The 25,086-nt window shown below is 47.2% G+C and overlaps 1 protein-coding gene across 1 annotated transcript; it reads right to left on the bottom strand.

Moving 5' to 3' along the window:
* Window positions 1-37: 37 nt before the first annotated feature.
* Window positions 38-23,594, bottom strand: URM1 (ubiquitin related modifier 1). The gene is made up of 5 exons (XM_012523136.4): window positions 23,489-23,594; window positions 19,268-19,338; window positions 4,217-4,298; window positions 2,643-2,691; window positions 38-2,313 (listed from the first exon to the last, which is right to left on the bottom strand). Exons 1-5 carry the CDS (start codon window positions 23,521-23,523, stop codon window positions 2,245-2,247), a joined length of 306 nt encoding a protein of 101 aa, XP_012378590.2. The 5' UTR covers window positions 23,524-23,594; the 3' UTR covers window positions 38-2,244.
* Between the last annotated feature and the right edge of the window lie 1,492 nt (window positions 23,595-25,086).

Genomic DNA, 25,086 nt, shown 5'->3' on the forward strand with positions numbered 1-25,086 from the left:
CGAATCCTTTACATTAAAGAAAAATCTTCGGAGATGCTGGGGTTTATTTATTCGTTTATTTCTCAAAATCAGGGGCCAACTCAATAGGAGTTGCCTGGGGGGCATTTGGGAGTTGCTGGGACTGGGCATGGGTCACCAGTTTCTGACTCCTCTCTGCCCAAATGGTTGAAGTGACCTGACCCTGGCCAACTTCAGTGCAGAGCTGGCACAATCCCCACTGCATGGAGAACCCAGTTACCCAGACCCTTCTCCTGTCCTACTCCTCAACTTTAACCGGGGTGCAGTGGGGGAAGGGATATTCTATATATCCCCCTTAACCACCCCCACCTTGTAGGCAAGAGAGGTTTTCAGAACCAGGAATCCCAGGTGGGGTGATGGGTCATACCGGCAGGTGAGAGGGACTGGAAGCTGACAGGACCTCCGGGTTACAAGAATCAGGACAAGCTGATCCTCTAAAGTAAGGCAATAAAGGGCTATTTCAAATCCCCTGCTCTGTTCCCCAACTCAGACCCTGATCTCAAATACCTAGTTAGGCCTGGTCATTAAGCCTCTCTGGACAGCATTGGACCTGGACCCCAACTCCAGACAAGTTCACAACCAGACCAGCTCTTACCAATAACCCCAACATGGTCGCCCCTACCCACACATACATCCCCAGAGGGCCTCCAGTGACAGAAGTGCTGGAGAGAAGCCCCCTACCCCTCACTGTTGGGACAACTAATCTGGCACCCTCATCTCCACAGGGTGAGAGAAATTCCACCTTAAATATTGACATTTAGTGAAAAGCAACGTTTTGAGCAGGATGATGCTAACACCCTAATTATTCTGACATCTTCTAGCAAACAAAGCTCTTTTTTCCAGGTCATGGGAGGAAAGGGGGCTCAGCAGCTACCCCTGTTCTGGGTTCTGGGGCTGCTGGCTACAGCTGGTGGGACAAAGCCTGGCCTCAGACAGATGGGTGGGGAGCGTCCTAGGACCCAGACTGGTCAGCACAGACTGGCTCTGCCACCCCTTTTCCAGATGGCCCATATCAGACTACCCCTCCTGGAGAGTCTGGGTTTCAACCCTGCTCCTCTCTGGATGGAGGACAGCTCTCAGGGCCCTAGGTTGAGGATTGAGAGCTTGCACCAGAAGCCCTGGTTGGGACGATGTGGGTTTGCTGTCGTTTCTAAGATGAAGCTCCAGGCAAGGCTAGTAAACAACCTAGTCTTTATTTGTCCAAGGCCAGCTGTTGCAGGCACTGAAGCCCCAAGACTTCTAGAAAGGATGGAGATGGGGAGGGGGGCAAATCACTCTCCCCACCAGGCACTGCCTACCCCGTGGGAAGAGATTGTCTTTATTTGTGCCACTGACTATCTCCCAGTTCTCAGATGAGCTGATTTATAACTATAAATATCCACATTGTTGTAAAAGAGGAAACTGAGGCAACTGAACCCACCACCCCCGGCCCAGACGTCTATTTGCCAGTTCAAGGTTTAGACCACCCCCCTCCCTAGCCCCAGCAGCATGAACGGCAGGCAGTCTTTTGCTGGGGGAGGGTCTCAGGAGCCCATCTGGTGGCCTGTGAGGGGGGGAGGCTAGCCAGGGTCAAGGGCTGGGGGTGGGGGGGAGCAGGAGGAGGGATGTGGTTGGAAGAGCAGCTGCTGGGTGGGGAGGGGGTCAGCAGTGAATAGGGGACCCCAGCTGGGGTTCCATAATGACATCAGTGGGGGATAGGCAGATCCCTCAGCTGTCCAGATGGGGAAACTGAGGCGGAGACTCCTACAATCTTTGAGAAGGGAGGGGCCTCCCATCAACTATTTAGGTTCACCCATCTTCCCCATGAAGACATTATGACCCAGAGCTGGAGAGCCTTGTCAGCAGTGGTCACTCAACATTTAGATTGAGACACAAAGAGTGGAAAGCAGCAGGGCTTGTTCTTAGTCCCAAAAGCAGCTGAGTAACCTGGCCACAGAGCCCCCCTCCACTTTTGACAAACCAGAGGGACATGCTCCCCCCGCCCCCCAGCTGCTGGGAGAGGAAGTGCTGGGCTCAGGCGCCTGCCTGCTCCTCTCTGCTCACGTGGCCTGAGAAAGGCTCATTTTTAGCACCTGGCCTCTTTTCCCTGCCCGGAGGGAGCTTAGGGGATAGAGGAGGGAAGAAAGCAGCCAAGGGGGACAGGGAGATCCGGAAAGGGGACCCAAAGGGATGTGTGACTGTTCTGTTCTAGCCACAGCAAGAGTGCCCAAACACAGAGAGGGGCCCTCAGCCGCCATGCAGTGTGGATATGAAGAGGACGCTGTCCTGGTCCTGAAGCTGATAGTCCAGCTCACCCTGGTCCAGAAGAGAAGAGGGGAAGATTGTTAGGGGTACTTTCCCAGTTTCTTCCCAGGTATTAGGAGGGGAAAAGGAGGGGGCCTGGTTACTCTGGGAGACAAAAAAGAATCTTGTACCCTAGAATAACATACCCTATACATTAACCTGCAAACCTCTGGGATGAAGAGCTCACCACTTCCCCCAGCTACCCATTCCTTACTTGGAGGTAGGAGACTTTTAAAGTCTTAGTTTGGGAGCTGGAGTGGGGCAGAGGATTATCCAGCCACCCCATGTGGGCCCAAGGCTCTCCTGCTGAAGCTGGGGTGGGTGTCCCCTGAGGTACTGACCAGCAGTTCCCAGTCGGCATCGTTAATCAGCACCAGAATTCCTGGCCGCCTGTGGGAAAGAGGGTGGTGAGTAGCAGGGAGTGAAGGGTAAAGAGGATTAGACTCTGGGCTGCAAGGGAGTGTGGTGGGGAGCCTGTCCTCCTGAGGATCTAGTTAAAGATCTCCCAGGAAGTGGAGGCTACAGTCTGAGTCTAAAGAAAGTCAGTTCAGATAGTTGTGCTCTTTGGAGCCAGATGGAACTGGGTACAAATTCCAGCACCTCCACCCAGACCTTGGGCAAGTCACTTTGTTGCTCTGAGTATCAATTTGGAAATAGATAAACTATAGTGCCTTCCCCACAAGGTCTGTTTGAGGATGAAATGGGATGATGTGCAGGAAGCACTTGCTTGCCAGAGAGCGTAACAGTAACCGTTAGCAGCAGAATATTCCAGGGGTCCAGTCTCACTCTCCTTGGCCCTGGAAATGCAGAACTTTGGCTTTCAGGGTCTCCTGCATTCCCATCCTGGAGAGTAGGCTATCTTGGCTCTTCTTTTTTTTATTTTTAAAAGTGGTACTTGGGATTGAACCTGGGATCTCATACATACAGCAGGCGCTCAACCACTGGGCTACTCACTCTGCTTGGCGCTTCTATATCAAGGAAAGTTGCCAATGGCATGGAACACCTGGATGCTCCAGAGAAGCCCCTGCCAGGTTTAAAGGGGAAAGGGTCCACATTTGGACAGGCAGCTTGGCGTGCTCTTGCTGGCAGTGTCCCAAGAAGAATTGCTGTCCTTGGGGGCAGGCCTCCAGGACTGCTGGACCATGACCCATGCCAGGGGCTGAATGGCAGTCCTCATCACCAGCATGCTAGTGACCTATGCTTTGAGGTAGATGAGCGAGTCCCCCAACTGCTTTGCCCACTTCCTCTACACATTAGGCTGCTCTGGTTTTAGAAATAAGGTGATTTTTTGGCATACGGAACCTGGTTACTTTCCTAGGAGGCAGGGAAGGACCTAGAAGCTTTAGGCTGCAGTTAGGGGTAACTCCAGTCAGCACAAACATATGATGTGTGTCCACGTATACATGTGCACACAGTCAGTAACTCCCTGGGCTGTTAAAATGGTAACCTCTAGTCATGTGGTTATTTACATTTCAACTAAAAAAAATAAAAAATTAAGTTCTCCTGTCAGACTAGCCACACTTCAAGGGCGTAATAGCTCCAAGCGGCTAGTGGCTACTATCATATTGGACAGTACAGATATAGAACATCTGACACTGTTAAGAGATGAAAGGGACTTGGGCAGCTTCAAGTTTCCACAGCAAGTCTATGGCAACCAGAAGGCTGAGGTTAAGTTTTTTTGTTTTTTTTTTTATAAATTCACCATTCATCTGCATTTTAAAAAAATATTCAGCAGTCCAGAGTGGTAACAAGAAAATGGAAAATAAATCTAAGGACAGATGCTGTTTCCCCAGAGTGGGGAAGGGAGGGCAAAGGGGAGAACAGGGCTCAGAGAAAGCTGAGATTGAACCTAAGGACAGGGGCTCAAACATCTTTCCTCCCCTACCCCCTTTGGGAAGCAAAGAAAGGGACTCACACGCTGTCTCCTTGGATGAACAATTCTGGCCGCTCTTTTAGCAAATTCTTCTTGATCCAGACAAGGAGATTCCGGATGTCCCCTGGAAAGGAAGGCAGAGGACACACTATCGTCAAATCCAAATGACTCCTGGACCCTACTGCTTTGTCTGGAGCAGAACGAAGTGAACATAGGGTGCAGAGGGCTTCTTTTGGACCAGGTTAGGATGGCTCATGAACTTGTAAATTCCCAAGGTGAGGACATAGGTTAGGAGAGATCAGTAACCTGCCAAAGAGATCTTCAGAGAAAGTGGTACCTGGCACTACTGAAGGCTGAAGAAGAGGCGATGGCATTTACCTACGTAAGGGCACTCAAGGTAGACAGCAGGAGGAACTGTCACACCTGAAAAGGTTAAGAAACAGACCTCAACCACAAGTCCTAGAAGATGACTTGAAACTGCCACAGACAGGCTTCTGAGAGGGCCCGAGGAGCCCCTCCTCCTTATCTCTCCAGCCAGTCCCAGATGGGGAGAATTGGGCTTTGCTCTCAGAGGGTCTGCATACATTTCCCTTTGTGAAGGAAGAAAAAACAATTGCTGAGCAGATAACATCAGTTAATTTCCTCTGGCAGAGGAAGAGAAGGGACCTTCAGTCAGAGATGCTGACAAATCACTGCTCTACTACTCCCCCCCACCCCAATCCACTGAGCCCTCCAGGCCTGGGGAGCCATCCTCAAGCCAGGGCTGCTCACACCTCATCCCAGAGAGGCCATGTGTTCAGGGTCAAAAGAGCCTCTCCTGCTCAGCTGAACACTGAGGCCTCCTCACCATTCTGGGGCAGCCTCATATGGAGGCTAGAACTGCCTGTCCCCAGAGTCGCCTCTCTGTGGTCTGCAGCACTCCTACCCTGGGCCCCAGCACATTGGAATCTGGTTCCTTAAACTCCTCAATCTATCACTCTTCAAACAGACCATTCTTCTACAGCTGCTGGAGTTCCTTCTCTCTCCCTGAGTCTTGAGAATGAGGGCCCTGAAGAGATAACTAAGGCCCCAGGAAGCCACTAGGGGCTTGGAATTCACCAGCCCTCTATCCAGAGTCAGTAACTCAGAGGGTTCAGCTGTCCTGGATCTGTGCCTGAGGAAAAAGCTCAGGGACTAAGCTGGAGAACAGCCAGGTTGTGCCTTGGTTTTCCTGCCTGGAGTCCAGAGTCCTGGAGTGTAGGCAGAAGAAAGGCTGATAGAGAAGGAGAGGTTTTGGTTTTCCAGAGACTCGGCTTCCAGCTTCAGACAAGGTTTTTTTGTTTTGTTTTCTTTTTTTTAGGAGAAACTGGGGACTGAACCCAGGACCTCATACGTGGGAAGCAGGTGCTCAACCACTGAGCTACATCTGCTCCTCTTCAGGCAACATTTTAAGGGGCTCTCACCAGCCTGCCAGCTATCCTCCTAGAAGGCAGCAGTCTGGACTCTGTCAGGCCCGCCCCCTGGACAGACTAGTCTGCTCTGCTCCATGATGACTTCCCAGCAGAGCACAGGCCATGACCAAAGAGTCCATGGACTGAGGTTGCTGCCTTTCCATTAAAAAAAAAATGTTTTGGGAAACGGACTTTGGCCCAGTGGTTGGGGCATCCGTCTACCATATGGGAGGTCCGCGGTTTAAACCCCGGGCCTCCTTGACCCGTGTGGAGCTGGCCATGCGCAGTGCTGATGCGCGCAAGGAGTGCCGTGCCACGCAAGGGTGTCCCCCGCGTGGGGGAGCCCCACGCGCAAGAAGTGCGCCCGTGAGGAAAAGCCGCCCAGCGTGAAAAGAAAGAGCAGCCTGCCCAGGAATGGCACCGCCCACACTTCCCGTGCCGCTGACAACAACAGAAGCGGACAAAGAAACAAGACGCCGCAAATAGACACCAAGAACAGACAACCAGGGGAAGGGGGGGAAATTAAATAAATAAATAAATCTTTTAAAAAAAAAAATGTTTTAACTTATTTTTAATTGTGGTAAAAAAACACATAACATAAAAGTAATTTTAAATGGACAACTCTTTGACATTAAGTATACTGACAATACTGTGTAACTTGTACTCTACCTATTTCCAGATTATTTTCATTATCCCAAATCAGAACTCATACCCATTTAAAAATTACTCCCCATTCCTTCTTCCCCCTACTCCTGGTAACAACTATTCTACTTTTTGTCTCTATGAATTTGCTCTTTCTATTTCTTTTATTTTTATTTATTTTTTTCAAAGATTTATTTATTTATTTCTCTCCCCTTCCCGCCCTGACCCCAGTTGTCTACTCTCTGTGTCTATTTGCTGCGTGTTCTTTGTCTGCTTCTGCTGTTGTCAGCAACATGGGAAACTGTTTCTTTTTGTTGCGTCATCTGTGTGTCAGCTCTCCATGTGTGCAGCGCCATTCCTGGGCAGGCTGCTCTTTGTTTTGCACTGGGCGGCTCTCCTTACGGGGCACACTCCTTGCGCATGGGGCTTCCCTATGAGGGGGACACCCCTGCGTGGCAGGACACTCCTTGCGCACATCAGCACTGCTCATGGGCCAGCTCCACACACGGATCAAGGAGGCCCGGGGTTTGAACCGCGGACCTCCCATGTGTAGACGGACGCTCTAACCACTGGGCCAAGTCCGCTTCCCTCTTTCTATTTCATATAAGAGAAATCACACAGTATTTGTCCTTTCATGTCTGGCTTATTTCACTCAACATGTCTTCAGGGTTCACCCATGTTTGTAGCATGTCTCAGTAGTTCACTTCTTTCTATGGCTGAATAATATTCTACTTATGGATATACCACATTTTGTTTATCCAATCATCTGTTAATGGACATTTGGGTTGTTTCCACCTTTTGGGTATTGTGAATAATGTTGCAGTGAACACTGGTGTATAATATCTGTCTGAGTCCCTGCTTTCAATTCTTTTTTGGTATATACTTAGGAGTGGAATTGCCAACATACGGTAATTCCATACTTTCTGAGGAACTGTCATACTGTTTTCCACAGTGGTAGCACCATTTTATATTCCCACCAGCAGTGTATGAGGGTTCCTATTTCTCTGCATCCTCATCAACATTTGCTATTTTCAGTTTATTAAATAATAGCCATCCTAGTGGGTGTGAAGTACTATCTCATTATAGTTTTAATTCGCATTTCTCTAATGGCTAATGATGTTGAGCATCTTTTCATGTGCTTATTGGCCATCTGTAATATCTTCTTTGGAGAAATGTCTATTCAAGGTTTTGCCCATTTTTAAAAATTGGGTTGTTTGTCTTTTTGTTGTTAAGTTGTAAGAGTTCTTTATATAGTCTGGATAGTAAACCCTTATGAGACATATGGTTTCTAAACATTTTCTCCCATTCTGTGGGTTGTCTTTTCATTCTTTTGATAATGTCCTTTCATGCACAAAAGTTTTTAATTTTGAAGAGATCCATTTTATCTATTTTTTTTTCTTTTTCTGCTTGTGCTTTTGATATAAAATCTAAAAATCCATCATCTACTACAAGATCTTGAAGATACATCCCTATGTTTTCTTTCAAAAGTTTTATAGCATTAGCTCTTATATTTAGGTCATTGATCCATTTTGAATTAATTTTGTATATGATGAGAGGTAAGAGACCACATTCATTCTTTTGCAAGTGGATTTCCAGTTGACCCAGTAATATTTGTTGAAGAGACTATTCTTTCTCCATGAATGGACTTGACACCCTTGTTGAAAATCACCTAGCCATAGGTGTGTGGATTTAACTCTGGATTCTCAATTCAATTCCATTAGTCTGCACGTCTGTCCTTATGCCAGTACAACTGTTTTCATTACTGTAATTTTATAGTAAGTCTGGAAAGCAGGAAGTGTGAGTCTTCCAACTTCGTTCTTTTTCAAGATTGTTTTGGTTATTGGGAGCCTGTTGCAATTCCATGTGAATTTGAGGACTGCTTTTCCATTTCTGCAAAAAAGGCTGCTGCAATTTTGATAGGGATTGCACTGAATCAGTAGACACTTTAGACAGTATTGACAGTTTAACAATATTAAGTCTTCAATCCATGAACACAGATACAGGCTTTCAATTTTAATTCCTTTTAAACACAGCAAATTAGAGTCTTCATGGTCCCTGGAGCAGGGGTGGGTGGGGAGAGTGCTGTATCTGACTAGCTGCAGTCCATTTTGACTCCTGGCTGGGTGCGACCCTGAGGCCTAGGTTTCAGAGGTTTCTTCCCCTTGGCTGTGGCTCCCTTGGCCTCCATCTTGGCGATGTCTGGCAGGTTGCCAGCCCATACATCTTGCGGCCGCTCGATAGAACTGCCGGGGTCTGACACATCCATCAGACAGCCTTGGCAGCGGAGTTGGGTCTCTGTATGCAGAGGCATTGAGAGGGACTGGGCAGTGGCTGGCCTGAGGGCAACCAGCTGCACCTCTATGGCCTGACTGGCCTTTACAGAACTGAGACTCAGTTGGGTTACAGCCCTGGCTCCTCCAAAAGGAGCTGCTTTCTATTCTACTCTGGATAGGCTTGAGATGACAGGAGAGTGGGGGAGGGCTAGTGGTCATGTTAGGGTCGTCTAAGTGATGGTACCATCATGGAGTCCCAGAGGGGTGTGGGTGAGGGGGTTAGTCTGCTGCCCAGTGCTGGCTCATTTATCATAATGCTCCTATTTGCTGAGGTCATTCCCTCCCTCCTCATCCACCCCCCCAAGGCCTGCTCACATTCTTGATAGCCTGTTACCATGGTGAGGCCACTGCATCACCACCAGTATTGTTCCCCCATGCCTGGTTTTGGGGGTGGGGAGAGGTGGAACTCACAGCTCCATTTGCAGGCTGTGAGGGCCACTCAGCGTGGCCTGAAACACACCCCCAGGGACCTCTTGCTAGGCTTGGTGAGGCCTAGACAATATGCAAATAGCCTCCAGCCAGATGGTAGGCTTCCAAAGGCGCCCAGGGGAGGAGGAAGGGTTAAACAGAGTCAGGGGCTGGTGGCTTGGGGATGGCTCTGGAATAGATGGAGACTAGGGAATCTCGCTTTCACCTTCCTCCCTCCCTGTCCTCCTGCCTTTCCATTGCGACAGAGGGTGGCGTCCCTCCTAGATCCCAAGCAATCCCTTAAAGACAAATATTTATTGAGCTACTATGTCAGGAGCTAGGGAGATGGTGGTGAGCAAGACAGATACATAGCCTACCCTTGTGAAATTAACAGGCCAGCAGGGGAGATGGACGTTATTTAATTAATTGTGATAAATGTACAAAGGCGTTCAAGGGACAGTGAAAGCATTTACCCATTTGGTCTGGGATTAGGAAAAGCTTTTCTGAGGGTGTTAACACTGAAAGTGAGGTCTAGGATGGAGGAATATTTCAGGCAGAAGGAAGCACATATGGAAATACTTGAGGCATGATGGAATTGGCAGGTTCAAGGTCTGGAACAGAGATGGCAGAAGATCAGCAGGGGACCAGGCCACAGCAGTAGCCAGGGGCCAGATCAAGCAGGGTCTTGCGGGCCTTGAGAAGGAGCTAGTTCTGGAAGAGGCCTGAACCCCAGGGGTAGATACCAGGTATGTGCTGCTCCCTGGGCATATAGCCCACACTGCCTGGGCCTGTGGTCTTACGTTTCTTGGCCTCAACATGCACATCAAGACTCAGCTTACACACCCATTACGGGTCCTAGAGTGGGTGTGTTCTGAGCCCCTGGCATCCACCATAGCACACAGCACAGGACCTCACACAAAACACTCTGGAGAAGTGTGCTGAATATATGAATAACTGCAGAGGTAAGAGGAACAGGTTAAAAGCATGGACTTCAGCGTCAGACTGTCTTGATTTTGAGTTCAGCTCTATAACTTCCTAGCTGCATGACCTTAGTAAGGAAACCTCTCAAAGCATGTGCACAGCCTCAGTTTTCTTTTTTATAAAATGCGGATGGTAAAAACGCCTCAAAGAATTGTTGTGAGGATCAGATATGATGATCCATTTAAAGCTCTTGATACTGTGCTTGGCAAATCAGTGTTGTAATTATTTTACGATACAAAGAAAGAATCTGTATTCTTCACCCTCAGGAGCTTCCAGATGCTTTTCCTAGTGGCCTGGCACCCTGGGGATATGCTCAGATAGGTTTTGAGGGTGGGGTACTCTCAACCATTAATCAGACAGTGCTGCAACCAGCTGGGGTTTTCTGTGGGATCTGCTACCTTCCCATAAGAAACTAGTGAGGAAATGAGGGGACTGGGAGGGGAGGCAGGAATTCCAGATACTAGCCTCCTTCTCCATTTTGACATTAAGACCCACAAGATTTCAGGGGTTGGCCAATGTTCCCAGGATACCCAGGAAGGAATCATATCCAGAGGCTGTTGGTACTGGAGGCCAGACTGCCCCCAGGCACAAGGCACAAGAGGAGAGAGATGGTCACTCTAATTCAAGGTTTCCAGTACAGGAAGCCTTAGGACCTGGCCTGCCAATCTGCGAAAGAGCAAGTCATGGGAATTGCTGTTATGTGGCAGAGTGACTAAGAGGACCTGGAACCAGAAGCACCTGTGCTGTGTGCTTTGGTAGCAAGCCCCTTCACCTCTCTAAGTCTCAGTGTCACCCTCTAACAAATGGGGATAATACTCCAATTCCAAAAAGTTGCTGTGAGTGTGAAGGCATAATGCATCAGAGCATCAAACACATAGGACATGCTCATAGATGGGGGCTTTGAGAGGTAGGGATACAATGACTTGTCTCTCAGCTGCCAAAACTCTCTCTCCTCAAGGCTCCTGGCAAAGAGGCACCATGACATGAGTGTCTTCGAGAGCTCCTACAAAAATCAAGTTTCCCACCAGAATCTCTTGCTCCGGTGGGCTTGTCTTTGTCTGGTGGACACCAACTGTGGCAGGGCCCCCGAGGCTGTGAATCCTGATCTCTAGGGCCTTGAAGGGAAGAACCTCAAGGTCCTATCTGAGACCTGAATCCTGACTGCAACAGACCTGACAACCCACATCCAGCCTCTGAGGTCAACTCCTCCGTGGAGCAGCTCTGACTGTTAAGAGCTCTTTTATGCCAAGCAGAGTGTTTCTGACACTCCCACCCACTGGGCCAAGTCAGTCCACCGGACGATGCCAACAAATATGTCCCCTCTTCCAGTGATGGCCCTTCAGATTTGGAAAAGACAGTATCCTCTAAGCCTTCCCTTCTATAGGTAAACTGCCCCTGTCCCCTCCAAGTCCACCAGGCTCCTAAGTTGAAAAGGGAGAAGAAAGAGCTCGGATGGGGGGGGCGTAAAAAAGAAAAGGGGGTGGAAGGAACATCAGAGGGTCCATTTACAAATGAATGAGGGTAAGAATGGAGCAGTTTGTGGGCTAAACTGGCCTCAGAAGGAGGTTTACAGATGTGAGAGGGGACGCTCCTCATTGTTTAATTAAGCAGAAAGTGGATCTTTTCAAAAGCAATTTTACACAGGGACTGGGAGGTGGGGAGGGAGAGGGGGAAAGAAGGAGGGAGGTGCATAGGGGATCAGCAAACAGGCCCGAGAGCAGAGAAAGGAACAGCTGGCCCCAGAGAAGCTGTGAAATGCATGCTAAGCAGTTTAAAGTGTCCAAGAGCACCATCGCAGCTCCTGGCCTCCCCCATCAGCCACTCTTCAACGTGAGTGGGGCAGGCACAGGCTGGGTGGGACTGGGGGTCTACAGTGACAAGGCAGAGGAAGAGGAGCAGGGAAAGGTGAGGTAGACATTTCTCCTGCTGGGAGCCAGGGCACTCTGCCCCTGGAAGATGTGGGTTTGCTGCCAGCTACTGACCAACCAGAGGCTAGGAGTCTTGTGTTAAAGGGATACTGAGTCTTAAAAGCAAGCTCCAGGGGAAGCGGACTTGGCCCAATGGATAGGGCATCCGCCTACCACATGGGAGGTCCCCGGTTCAAACCCAGGGCCTCCTTGACCGGTGTGGAGCTGGCCCATGCTCAGTGCTGATGCATGCCAGGGGTGTCCCCCACGTAGGGGAGCCCCACGTGTAGGGGTGTCCCCCGCGTAGGGGAGCCCCATGTGTAGGGGTGTCCCACGCGCAGGGGAGCCCCACGCGCAAGAAGTGTGTCCCGTAAGGAGAGCCGCCCAGCGGGAAAGCAAGTGCAGCCTGCCCAAGAATAGTGCCGCACACACAGGGAGCTGACACAACAAGATGATGCAACAAAAAGAAACACAGATTTCCAGTGCTGCTGATAAGGATAGAAGCAATCACAGAAGAACACACAGCAAATGGAAACAGAAAGCAGACAACTGGAAGGGGAGGGGAAGGGGAGAGAAACAAAAATTTTTTTTTTTAATTTTAAAAAAAGCAAGCTCCACAATGCCCAAAGCTGGTGGGTGCCTACCAGGCCCTGACCATCAGGGAGAAGGCCCGTTCCACTGGGATTGCTGTCAAGGCATCGCCCCCTATACACACAACTTCTCAGTGGGTCGGCTCACCCTGCCTCACAGAACTTTATGTACTTAAGAGCTGGAAGCAAGTTTTTCTAAACTGTAGATGTCAGATTCAGCTCATTAAATAAAACGAACCCAACCTACCCAACTTACAGATGGGGAAAAGAGGCCCTAGGAAATAAATGATTTGCAATTGCATGCTACCAGGGTTCCTCTCCTGCAGTCTCACCCTCTTCAGCCTCCATGCTCTCATACTCTTTTTTCCCAAGTTGGCTAGGTTGGAAGTTCTCCCCTGGCCCAGGACCAGGGCCTTGGAGTCTCTTTGTTTCTGAGACTTGTTGCAATCCACAATCTTAAGGCTGCTATTTTTTCTGCTGGAGTCTCCAGTACATGCTTGGCCAAGTGGCAGCCTCTAGGCTGGCAAGGCTGCCAGACACAGCTCTGGACAAGAACTTGAGGGAAGAGTAGGATTCTCCCAGTGGCAACAGGCCCTGCCTTCCTTTTGGGCCCATGTGTGCTTTTTACTCTAGCACTGTACTGCAATGTGACCTATGTCTCTGAGCATAGCGGGGCATAAATGGGAACCAGGAGTGGAGACCCACAGGCAAGGACACAAAGACTGAGTTAAGGGGTCATTTTGGCATTCCTCTCCCTCTTCTCTTCCTTTCATCTTAGAAGGGGAATGATAGGCCCCCACATACTAAGCAGTGGATAGCACATGAGAAGTCAAAAACTTGAGTCTCTGGAAACCATGTCTGATAAGAGTTTAATATCCAGAACATATAAAGAACTCCTACAACTCAACAACAAAAAAACAAACAACCCAATTAAAAAATGGGCGAAAAGTTGAATAGACATTTCTCCAAAGATATATAAATGGCAAAAAAGCACATGAAAAGATGCTCAATATCATTAGCCATTAGGGAAATGCAAATCAAAACCACAATGAGGTGAAGCAGGTGTGGCTCAAGTGATTGAGCTCCCACCTACCACATGGGAGGTCCCTGGGTTCGGTTCTCAGTGCCTCTTAAAGAAGATGAACAAGACAGAAAGCTGATGCAACAAGATGATGCAACAAGAGACACAAGGAGGAAAATGTAATGAGAGCTACAACAAAGCAGGGAGCAGAGGTGGCTCAAGTGATTAAATGCCTCCCTCCCACATGGGAGGTTCCAGGTTCAGTTCCTGGTGCCTCCTAAAAAGAAGACCAGCACACAACAGACATAGCAAATGCAAACGATGATGGGATGGGGAGAAATAAATAAAAGAAATATTGAACAAAACAAACCCCAGTGAGATACCATGTCATACCCACTAGAATGTCTACTACTCAAAAAATGAAAAATAAGTGCTGAAGAGGACATGGAGAAACAGGAACACTTGTTCATTGTTGGTGGGAATATAAAATGGTATAGCATAGAAAACAGTATGGCAGTTCCTCAGAAAGTTAAGTATAGAATTACCACATGACCCAGTAATCTCACTTTTAGGTATACACCCAAAAGAACTGAAAGCAGGGACTCGAACAGATATTTGCAAACTGATGTTCAGAGTGGCATTATTCACAGTTGCCAAAAGATGGAAGCAATCCAAATGTCCATCAACCGATGAACAGATAAACAAAATGTGGTAAAGACATACAATGGAATGTTATTCAGCCATAAAAAAGAATGAAGTTCTGATACATGCGACAACATGGATGAACCTTCAAGACATCATGTGGAGTGAAATAAGTCAGACAGAACAAATATTGTATGATCTTGCTGACATGAAATAATTAGAATAAGCAAATTCACACCGTGAATGTAATTAACATCACTGAATTATATATTTGAATGTGGTTGAAAGGGGAAATTTTAGGTGGTATATATTACTAAAATAAAAACTCTAAGAAATTTAAATAAAAATCTTAAGACTGTACAACACAAAGAGTGAACACTTTTGTAAACTACATACTATCATTAATAATACAATTATAATAATATTCCTTCATTAATTATAACAAAGATACCACACTAACGCAGTGTTAATACACGGGAAGAATACACGGGAACTCTGTGTTTTCCATGTGGTTTTTCTGCAAACCTATAATTTCTCTAATTAAAAAATTTTAAAAAAGAAAGAAACCAGGGTCCTGGCCGAGCCTCTACCACTCCATCCTTGGGTTAACTAGACAGGGTGCTCTCTCTGATGTATGGCTTCCTCAATGATATTATTCAGGATCACTGTGGGAACTGAAGTAAGCAGCTGTTGAACGCATTAATGAATGAATGAAAAATATATTTTAGATGTGAGATGTTAATGGTGATTCAGGGAGGCTTTCAGGATAAGGGTGTTAGTAGCACAGTGAAAGACATTGGAGATCCTGAAACCTCTGTGTTTCGATCTTAGCTGTGTCACTTAAATAACCATATGACTTGGGGTAAGAACCCTATATCTCTGAGTTTTGGTTTCCACCTTTTAAAATGGGAATAATAATGGTAGCTACCTCCTAGGAAGTTGTGACAATTATATGCACAACCAACTGGGGTTTTGCTCACCGCTTCAAACTCAGTCTGTGCCCCTCTTAACACTAGCTTTCCTTTAGTTCCTTGACCACCCCAAGGATTTTGGCCCTTTGACACCTTCACAGGTGCTGTGCCCTTTGCTTGGCATGGGCCTCCATGCACCTCTGCTCTCCTCTCACAATTTATTAGGCTGGCTTCTTTTCATCCTTCAGGCCTTAACTTCAATGCCATCTCCTTAAGGAGGCCTTCCCTGACCTGTTAATCTCATTCAAAGCAGCTTTTTGTTCTCCTCAGAGCAATTACTATAATTTGTAATTATGCATTTATTTGTTCGCTTGTTTACTGCTTGGCTCCACTCCCATTGCACTGAAAGCTCCGGTTAGCTCACCATTAAATCCCCAGCAACGAGTATAGTGCATCGCACAAACAAGGCACTCAAAAATATATTGTTTTTACCATTGATGGTAACACAACACTGTGAATGTAATTACAACCATTGGATTGTATACTTGAAAGTGGTTAAAATTGGAAATTTTATGTTGTATGTATGTTACCACAACAAAAAAATTTGAAAAACCTACAACTGTACAACAGAGAGTGAATCCTAAGGTAAACTATGACTTTAGTTAATAATATAATTAAAATAATATTGGTTCATCAATTGTAACAAACGTACTACATTAATGCAAAATGTTAATAGGGAAAATGGTATGTGTGGAGAGGGGGGTATATGGGAGCTCTATACTTTCTCCATGATTTTTCTGTAAAAACGTACAACTGCTCTAAAACATAAATTTTTAAAAAATATATTTACCATCTAAACAAAAGGATATAGTACTTATTATCATACCTGGCACTTGGTGAGCACTCACTCAGTGAATGAAAGAAATGGGGCTGGAATTATGAAAACCTGTGGACTTTCATGTCAAGCAAACTGAGGGGGGAATAAATTGCAACTAGTGAAATTAATAAACCTCCTGATAAGGTCTTTCAGACTGAATCTTTGAGAGTCTTCTTCTGAGATCCTCTTGTTCCCTCCCAAAGCTGCCAAGGCTGTGGAGTCATCTGTTAAACTAAGAAGCAGTTATTTTACTACCTCTGGGCTTTTCCCCATTAGGGATACACACAATCCAGGGTTGTTTTTTTTCCGGTGGTACCAGGGCTGGGGATTGAAACTGGGACCTTGCATGTGGGAAGCTGGCACTCAACCACTGAACCGCATTGGCTCCCCTGAGTTAGTTTTTTTTGTTTGGTTATTTGTTGTTTGGGTTTTTTTTTTTTTTTTCAGGAGGCACTGGGGACCAAACCCAGGGCCTCCCATATGAGAAGCAGGAGCTCAACTGCTTGAGCCATATCTGCTCCCCAATCCTGACATTTAATCCCAGGGACATGTCTATCCCTAGCTCAAGGTGGGCTGTGCCCTGTTTTTCACTAAGTGTCCGCAAGCCTCAGCAGAGCAGACTGACCCGTCCTGAGCCACTGCTTCCTGGCCTGAGATGGCCAGTAGTGGCCAGTGAATTTGGGCAACACTTTTTTTTTTTTCTGTCTAGTCAATATAGGATACACAGACTTCAGATTTTGTCAATTATTTAGTAACATAAATCAGTTATGTAGTAATATATTTGTTTAGGTACCAGGGCCAGAGATTGAACCCCAACTTCATCATGTGGGAACCCGGCATTCAAGCACTGATTGTTGTTTGTTCTTAAGAGGCACTGGGGCCCAAACCCGGGACCTCCCATGTGGGAAGCAGGCGCTCAACTGCTTAAGCCACATCTGTTCCCTGGGCAATACTTTTTTTTTTTAAGATTTATTTTATTTATTTCTCTCCACTTCTCCTCCCCTCCCCCCAATTGTCTGCTCTCTGTGTCCATTTGCTGTGTGTTCTTTTGTGTCCACTTGCATTATCCGGTGGCCCTGGGAAACTGCATATCTTTTTTGTTGCGTCACCTTGCTGCGTCAGCTCTCCGTGTGTGCGGCACCACTCCTGGGCAGGCTGCGCTTTTTTCATGCAGGGTGGCTTTCCTTGTGGGATGCACTCCTTGCACATGGGGCACCCCTACGTGGCACGGCACTCCTTGCACATGGCAGCACTACATGTGGGCCAGCTTACCACTTGAGTCAGGAGGCCCCGGATATCGAACCCTGGACCCTCCATATGGTAGACTAACGCTCTATCAGTAGAGCCACGTCTGCTTCCCAGGGCAATACTTTTTTGATTCCTGGTAGATGTATGTCCAGTTCAAGAAGAATCCTGTCAAATCTCACTTTATTTTTACTGCCTGCCGCCAGAAACCTTATTCCCTTACCTCCTCGGACAACTGATACCCCAGAAGTATCTCAGTCATTAGGTGGAGACTGGGCTTCCTTCCCTGATCATTCTGCTCTGGCTAGGATTCCCCATTAGGGTGGCAAAGTTCTCGACAGTTACAGTAACTAGCCCCCTGCCCCTAGGCTACACTGATGTTAGGGACCCAACTGGACCTCTTCAAGTTAACTCTTCAAAAGCTCCCAATTTGAAGGCAGGGACTGGATCTTGTTCATGTCTATATCCCCAATGCCTGGTACAAGGTCTGCCACACAGGAAGTTCTCAGTACATATTTGTTAACAAAAGATTAACAAATATTTGAATGAACAGATGAAAAAATAAAACCACTATCTCCCTGAATCAACCTCCCCCATCAACTTTTATTTTGAACTATGAAAAGTTGAAAGAATTGTCAAGGAACATCCATACAACTGCACCAAAATGCAAAATTCAGTAATTATAATGTTTTGCTACATTAGCCAACCATTCTTCTTTTTTTTTTTTTTTTTAAGGTACTGAGGCTGGGGCTTGAACCCAGGACCTTGTATGTGGGAAGCCAGCACTCAACCACTGAGCCCCTTTGCTTCCCCTGAGTTGGTTCTTTTGTTTGTTTGCTTGTTATTTTTTTGCTTTTAGGAGGCACCAGGAACCAAACCCAGAACTTCCCATGTGGGAAGCAGGAGCTCAATCACTTAAGCCATACCTGCTCCCACCAACCCTTCCTGCCTGGTATCCTTTATCCTTTTTGGCTGGATGCTTTTCTTCTCATCTAAATCCTCTTACCACAATGTGAAGGCACCCATATTATTCCATTATCAATGGAAGTTACCACCTTCATGAGGATGTCTCTCTGCTGTCAATAAGAGACATATGGTATAGCTTATCTACTCTTTTTAACAAACTTAGACAAGCATTACCAGCCTCATTTCACAGCTGAGAGCACTAAGGCTCAGAAAAACAAGATCACCTGCCCAAGGTTCCAAGAAGACTCAAACTCAAGTCTGTTCAACTAAGCATTGTTGGTGGGAATGTGGAAAACAGTTCGGCGGTTCTTCAAAAAGTTAACCACAGAATTACCATATGACCCAGCAATCTCACTCCTAGGTATATACCCAAAAGAACTGAAAGCAGGGACTCCAACAGATATTTGTACACCAATATTTATAGCAGCACTATTCACAATAGCCAAAAGGTAGAAACGACCCAAATGCCCATTAATAGATGAATGGATAAATAAAAGGGGGTGTGTACATTCAAAGGATTATTATTCAGCCATAAAAAGGAATGAAGTTCTCATGCAGACAACATGGATGAATCCTGAAGACATCATGTTGAGTGAAATAAGCCAGACACAAAAGGACAAATATTGTAAGATTTCACTTAACTGAAACAATTAGAACATGCAAATTCATAGAGACAGAAAGTAGACTACAGATTATCAGGGGTGAGGGGGGTTGGGTAGAGAATAGGAGTTAATGCTTAATGGGGAGAGCATTTCTGTTTGGAAGGATAGAAAAGTTTTGGTAATAGATGGTGGAGATGGTAGCACAATATTGTGAATGCAGTTAACATCAATGAGTTGTATACTCAAAAGTGGTGGTTAAAATGAGAAATTTTACATTGTATATATGCTACCACAATAAAAATTAAAAAAAAAAAAACAAAAAAAACCAACAAACTCAACTCTTTCTGAATAGAGAACCCACCCCCATAAGCACTAAGCTACACCATCTCCCTCCTGCAAACGTGGCTGATCCCAAAGAGGATGCGGGGAGGGTAATCTGGTGACCTCTCTTCCTCCTGCCTTCCTTCTTGGGATAGCCAGGAAACCCTACCCATTTCCACCTGAAGTCCAGAGAGGGGCTCAGCAGGCCGGTACTCACAGGGCTCCTCCTGTTCTGGCAAGATGACCTGATGCTTCTTTATACCGTCAAATAGAAGCTCTGCACCACCTCTGCAAAGGAGGACCAGAAAAAAAGGACAGTGAGGTGAGCTCTTAAAAATAGGAGGAGGTAGCTAAAACTGAAACTAAGAAGCCCAAGGGTTTTGGAAACCAAGGTTCAGGAACACCTTGGGTACCGGCATATTGGGTATCGGTGACTGATCATCAGATTTGACATCCTGATCTGGTAGAGTAGGATAAAAATAATTTTTACTAATAATTGAGTACCCAAATTTGCAGATTCTCATTTTTACTCCTCTGCTCTCTCAAGAGGCAGCTGAGCATACATGTGCCAACCAGAGGCTTTGGAGTTTATCAACCCTGAGATGGAGACAAGGTTCCACCTCTACCCTGGTGGTGAGACCTTGGACACGCAGCTCAATCTTCTCAAGCCTCAGTAGCTTCATCTGAAAAAATGGTCGAGAAGCTACTATGAGGCATGTTGGAGACCCTCTGTGATGGGTGGTTTCTTCTGGCCAGGTGGGGGTTTGAAATACTCCAGCCCATGCCTCCACTGCTGGCCTGGCAGGCACATCACAGTGCCAGAGGGCAGAGAGTCCACTGGACAACAAATAATAACAATTGCCCACATCACCTCATCACTCATACGACGTTCCTCATGTCATTTCATCCTCTAGGCATACCAAGGAAGGAGGGACGGAGGCAGACAGACATTGATGTCAACTGATGAAAAAGCAGACTGAGGCCCAGAGAAGTTAAGTTACTTGTCCAAGGTCAAAGAAGCAGTGGTGGAGCTAGGATTTGAATCCTAACTGGTTCCTGCTCGGCCTAGAAGCCTTGGCAGTAAAAACAAAATAAAACAAACAACAAAAAAACAAGACTCCCCAAAGGTCAGAAAGCCCCTTGAGGACAGAGTTTGGTTTACTTCTCTTTCCTAGCTAGCATCCAGCCAAGGGAAGGCTGGGGCAGCAAAAATGCTTGGAGCCAAGTCCCGAAGCCAGTGCTTCTGATGCTGACACCAGGGCTCTTTCAGTGCCCCACATTGCTTCTCTCTCTGAGTTCCCTGATGCCCATCTCAGACTTCACGTGGATCTTAACTGAGAAGGCCTTAACAGACTTTTGATGGATGTGATGCCTCCCACCCCACCGTCCTTTCCCAGTTTCAGAGAACAGAGATGTCCCGAGAGGGCCCACTGGGAGGCAAAGGCAAGGCAAGCATTGTCATGGGGGAAACATGGGACGACTGTCATCCAAACAAGGTCATGCTTTGTTGATGCAGAAATGTGGAGGGGGAGAGAAGGCCCATCTGTGGCCGCACGCAGGGCCATTTCAGCTGCAAGCCTGCACAGAGCCTCCATTTATCCCTTTCCAAGAGCCTCATTTTCTCTTAGGTGGGGGTTGGCACACAGCAGCTGGGGTGGGGGAGGGTGACAGGCAAGGGGCTTAGAAGTGGGGGTTCAGAGAAGAGGAGTGGGAACTAGAGGAACTGGGACCCAGACAAACAACTAAGAGTGGTCAAACCTGGTGGTGCCAGGTTCAGAAGTCAAACCTGTTTTTCCCTTTTATAAGAGGATGAAGGAAGAAGCAGTGTAGTTCAGTGAATGACCTATCATTGCTGGGGTCATTGGACCCTGAGAAAGGAATTGGTATTTCCGTAGTTGGCGCATATGAAGGAGAAAAGGTACATGTCCAGCCCCTGGAGTGATTCAGGGAGGCAGGCCAGGGATCTGCCTTCAGGCCCCAGAAGAGACCCAAGGCCAGATTCTCTTGTGTCTTATAGGATATGCTATTCAAAATCAGCAGAGGAATTACATCTTAAGGTAATTCACCTTCCCTCCATCCCCCAGTTCTTGGTGGGAGTGTCTGTTGGTACCAGTGACAGGTAAAGGCATCCCCCAAATGGCCCTCACTTTTTCTAGTTTACCTACATCTTTTTTCATAAGTATTTTTTATTTTTGTTTGTCTATTTCCTCCCCCGCTTGCTGAAATGCAAGTTCTGCCTAGAACAGTGCCTGGCACATAGTCAGCACCTGGCAAATATTTGCTTAATGAAAATGCCCATTTCTCTCACTTCTTCTCTTAGCTCAGTGACATTCTGTCCCTCTAACAGTACTTCCCAGATCCGGGAAGGAAGAAAAAGGAAAGGATGGAGGGCATCTTGCAACTTGGACTGCAGAGACACAAAACTCATCTGTACTATATACTTGGAATCATGAGTGACCTAAGAAAATGCTCTGTTAAGGACAATTCAGGGAGCAAGACAAAGGATGGCAGGGCTGGTCAATGAAAAGAGAGAGGAAAGAGTGAGGGGCTTTCTAGAGTCTGTCAGGACTGATGGGGCTGAGAGGACTACATCTGCTCAGCAGGAAGAGGCAAAATCCCAATTGAGACTCTTTGAGGACAGGGGGGACACTCTCAGGGAAAAGAGGGAGAGAATGAAGGGCACAGCAGCTTTGCAAATCTGCTCAGGTTCACAGTAAGGGCAAAGGATGTTTCCTAAGAGACATAGGAAATGAAAGAAAGGCCAGGAGCAAAAACACACACCTTAGGCATTCTTGGTTCCCAAGAAACTACGATTCTCATGGGATACTATGGCAGTGGGTAGAGGTTGGGGTGGTAGTGGAGGAATGCTGTTCTGCCTTGCTAAGGCTCACTAATGCCCTTGGAGTTGGGGGAGGCTGAGACTAGTGATGGTCAGGCCAGAAAAGTGGCCATTATTATTATGCTGGTCCATAGCTCTAGAGGCCAAGGACTGCATCTGTCTGTCTTCACAGATGGCAGCACAGTGCCTGGCACAGAGAAGACATTTCTGAACAAATACCATGTCTGACTCAGTAAAATGAGACTATAAGTAAACCTTAACACTGACAGTCTGTAGCTTCTCCTTTTCCAGCTCGGCTGAAGCCTGTCAAAGCAGCAGAGAGCTTCCGAGAATCCAAAATCTTTGGGAGCATGATTGGACCATGGGTCAGCAAAGGAAAATAGTCAGGATGCTAGGCCAGCACAGTTCTGATTGGATCCATGGGGTCAGACAATACTGTCAATTAAAACACACTTAACATTCATGAGACTAATCCCTTCTAAGGGACAGAAATGCTGAACAGTGGAGGGCAAGGACAGAGTTCTATTTATCTTTGTATCTTCCAGTCTGGCTCACTGCCTGGCACATGGTAGGCACTCAATAAATGATTGGTGAATGAACTACCCAATAAAGGGAAAACACGAAAGAAACTGGCAGCATCCATTGAAAGGGAAGGCATTTATAGGCAGAGCTTTTAGATTCTCATCCCAGACCTTTCCTTAACATGAGACTTAGCTTGTTTATCTTCAATGTACACATACTCAAATCTAGTCCCAGCTTTTCCATGTACCTCTGTGGAAATTACACCACCCATCTCTTAGAGCCTCAGTTTATTTTCCTTTTCTCTGAGACTTACAGTTTCTCCCAGCTGTGAAACCATATGATACCATACATCTTGACTGTTTGTTTGTAAGGGAGAGGAGATAGTGGCCTGAGAAGACTTTCTCTGTTTCTTCAACTATTGATACGTGTGTCCCAATTCCTAACACATTTCACCTTGTACAGACCATACTGTCAGTGTTAGTTTCCCCTGTTGTGTTATCTTATTTATCCCCGAATCTCCACCCAACTCACGATCTGCAGAACGCACTAAACAAATTTAATGATTGCCCTAAAAGGGGCTCAGGACTGTTTAATACACCCAAGTCTTGGGAAACAGAAGAAAGAGACCCCGTCCTTGGCCGCACATCCCACAGAAACAGGGCCCCCGAAATCGCACAGGAGCAAACTGTGCCCAAAGGAAGACATCAGAGGGTGAAGGGTGGTCTTTCTCGTTATAAAAAGCTCAGATGCCAGAACAACTGGCCCGGTCCGAGGCGGAACTGATTAAAAAGGTAGGGGGGCCGCTAGCTAACCGTCACGCCTTTCGAGTCCGGCAAGACACCGAAGAGTACCCAGAGCGCACCTCCGGGCTCGGGTTCGCGCCTCTATTCCCGGACATACGGCCCGGTCGCCAAGGGAATCCTAACCCCTCAGACTCTCCGAGGCGGGTGCTATATCTCAGGGTGGGCATCAAGAGCCTTGGCGAGTAGGCCATGACAGGCCCCAAGGCAGAAGGAGGGGGATTCCGGGCCGAGCGACTTCAACCCATCCCCATGGCACCCCAGTTCCACAACTCACCCGAACTCCACCTCCACTGACAAGGGCGCTGCCATCTTGGGGGAACCCAGCACGCAGGAAACTCCCCTTAATTTCCGGCGCCCCGCCCCATTTCCGTTCTCTGCCTGTTGCCGGAGCCGGAAGAGGCGGTGCCCGGGAGTCCACCTCAGAGGAGGCGGTGCAGAGGAGGCTCTCTAAGTAGCGTAGTAAGGAAGCTCACCGATGCGGGCAGGGTTTTTTTGCAGTTGATTACCCTTGATTACCCTACGCGTTTTACAGACCCGCCGGCCTCTGAGACGCGGTCGGGCAGATAATTTGTACAAGGCTACAACTTAAGAGCCCCGAGCATCCTTGCGAAATGACTGTGAGGCATATTACTATTTACCTTGCCTTAGTTACAAATCTGTCCTCAGTTAACACAGTGCTTGGGCGAGCCCATCTCCTTGTCTGCCTTCAATTATAAATGACTCCCAAATCTTTATCTCCAGTCCAGAAATCTCTCTACAGAGCTCTCCTCTTGCTGTCCAGCTGCCTCTAGACGTGTCCATCTGGATTTCACTTATTCAATAGATGTTTATAGCACCCCTGCATGTGCCTGGCATTTTGGTAGGTGCTCTGGATAGGCACGGTTCCTGCCATTAAGGTGCTCACAGTCTAGTGGGGGAGACTAACTTTTACCAAGTAAACATACTAATGAATGTAAAATGCTAAACCGAGAGAAATTATCTGAAACAAAGGAACATCAGAAAGGACACTGTCTAGACTGGGCTTGAGCTGAGATCTAAATCCTGAGTAGTTTACTAGGTGGGTGTGAAGGGAGAGAAACTTCTGGGAGCATTCCGGTGAGAACAGAAGGTGCAAAGGTACTGGGTGGGAGAACACGCTGGAACATTAAGAGAAGAAGGTGGAAGTTTGGGAGCAGGGAGCCTGGTAAAGGAAGAGGCTAGATAGGTACGCAGGGGTCAAACCATGACTTTGTGTAAGCAAAGTAAGAATTTCAGTCTTTATTCTAAGAGCTGTGAAAGACCATTGGATGGTTTGGGGAGGGTGTAATATTATCAGAACTGTGTTTCAAAATATCCTTCTTGGGAAGCAGATTTGGCTTAACAGATAGAGCATCCACCTACCACATGGGAGGTCCAGGGTTCAAACCCAGGGCCTCCTGACCCATGTGATGAGCTGCCCACCCGCAATGCTGATGCACGCAAGGGGTGCCGTGCCATGCAGAGGTGTCCCCCGCATAGGGGAGCCCCATGCGCAAGGAGTGTGCCCTGTAAGAAGAGCCGCCCAGCGCAAAAAAAGCACAGCCTGCCCAGGAGTGGTACAGCACACACCGACAGCTGATGCAAGATGACGCAACAAAAAGAGACACAGATTCCCAGTGCCGCTGATGAGAATATAAGTGGACACAGAAGAACATACAGCGAATGGACACAGAGAGCCGACAACTGGGGGGGACGGGGTTGGACAGGGAAGGGGAGAGATAAAAAATAAATCTTAAAAAAAAAAATCCTTCTGGCTGCAGTTTGTTAAATGATTTGGAGGGGAACAGGAAAGGAGACAAGGAGACTACTAGGAGCCGGTTGCAAAAGCCTAGGGGGGGGAGCAGATTTGGTCAA

Source organism: Dasypus novemcinctus, chromosome 8 (assembly GCF_030445035.2).
Source record: "Dasypus novemcinctus isolate mDasNov1 chromosome 8, mDasNov1.1.hap2, whole genome shotgun sequence".
NCBI lineage: Eukaryota > Metazoa > Chordata > Mammalia > Cingulata > Dasypodidae > Dasypus > Dasypus novemcinctus.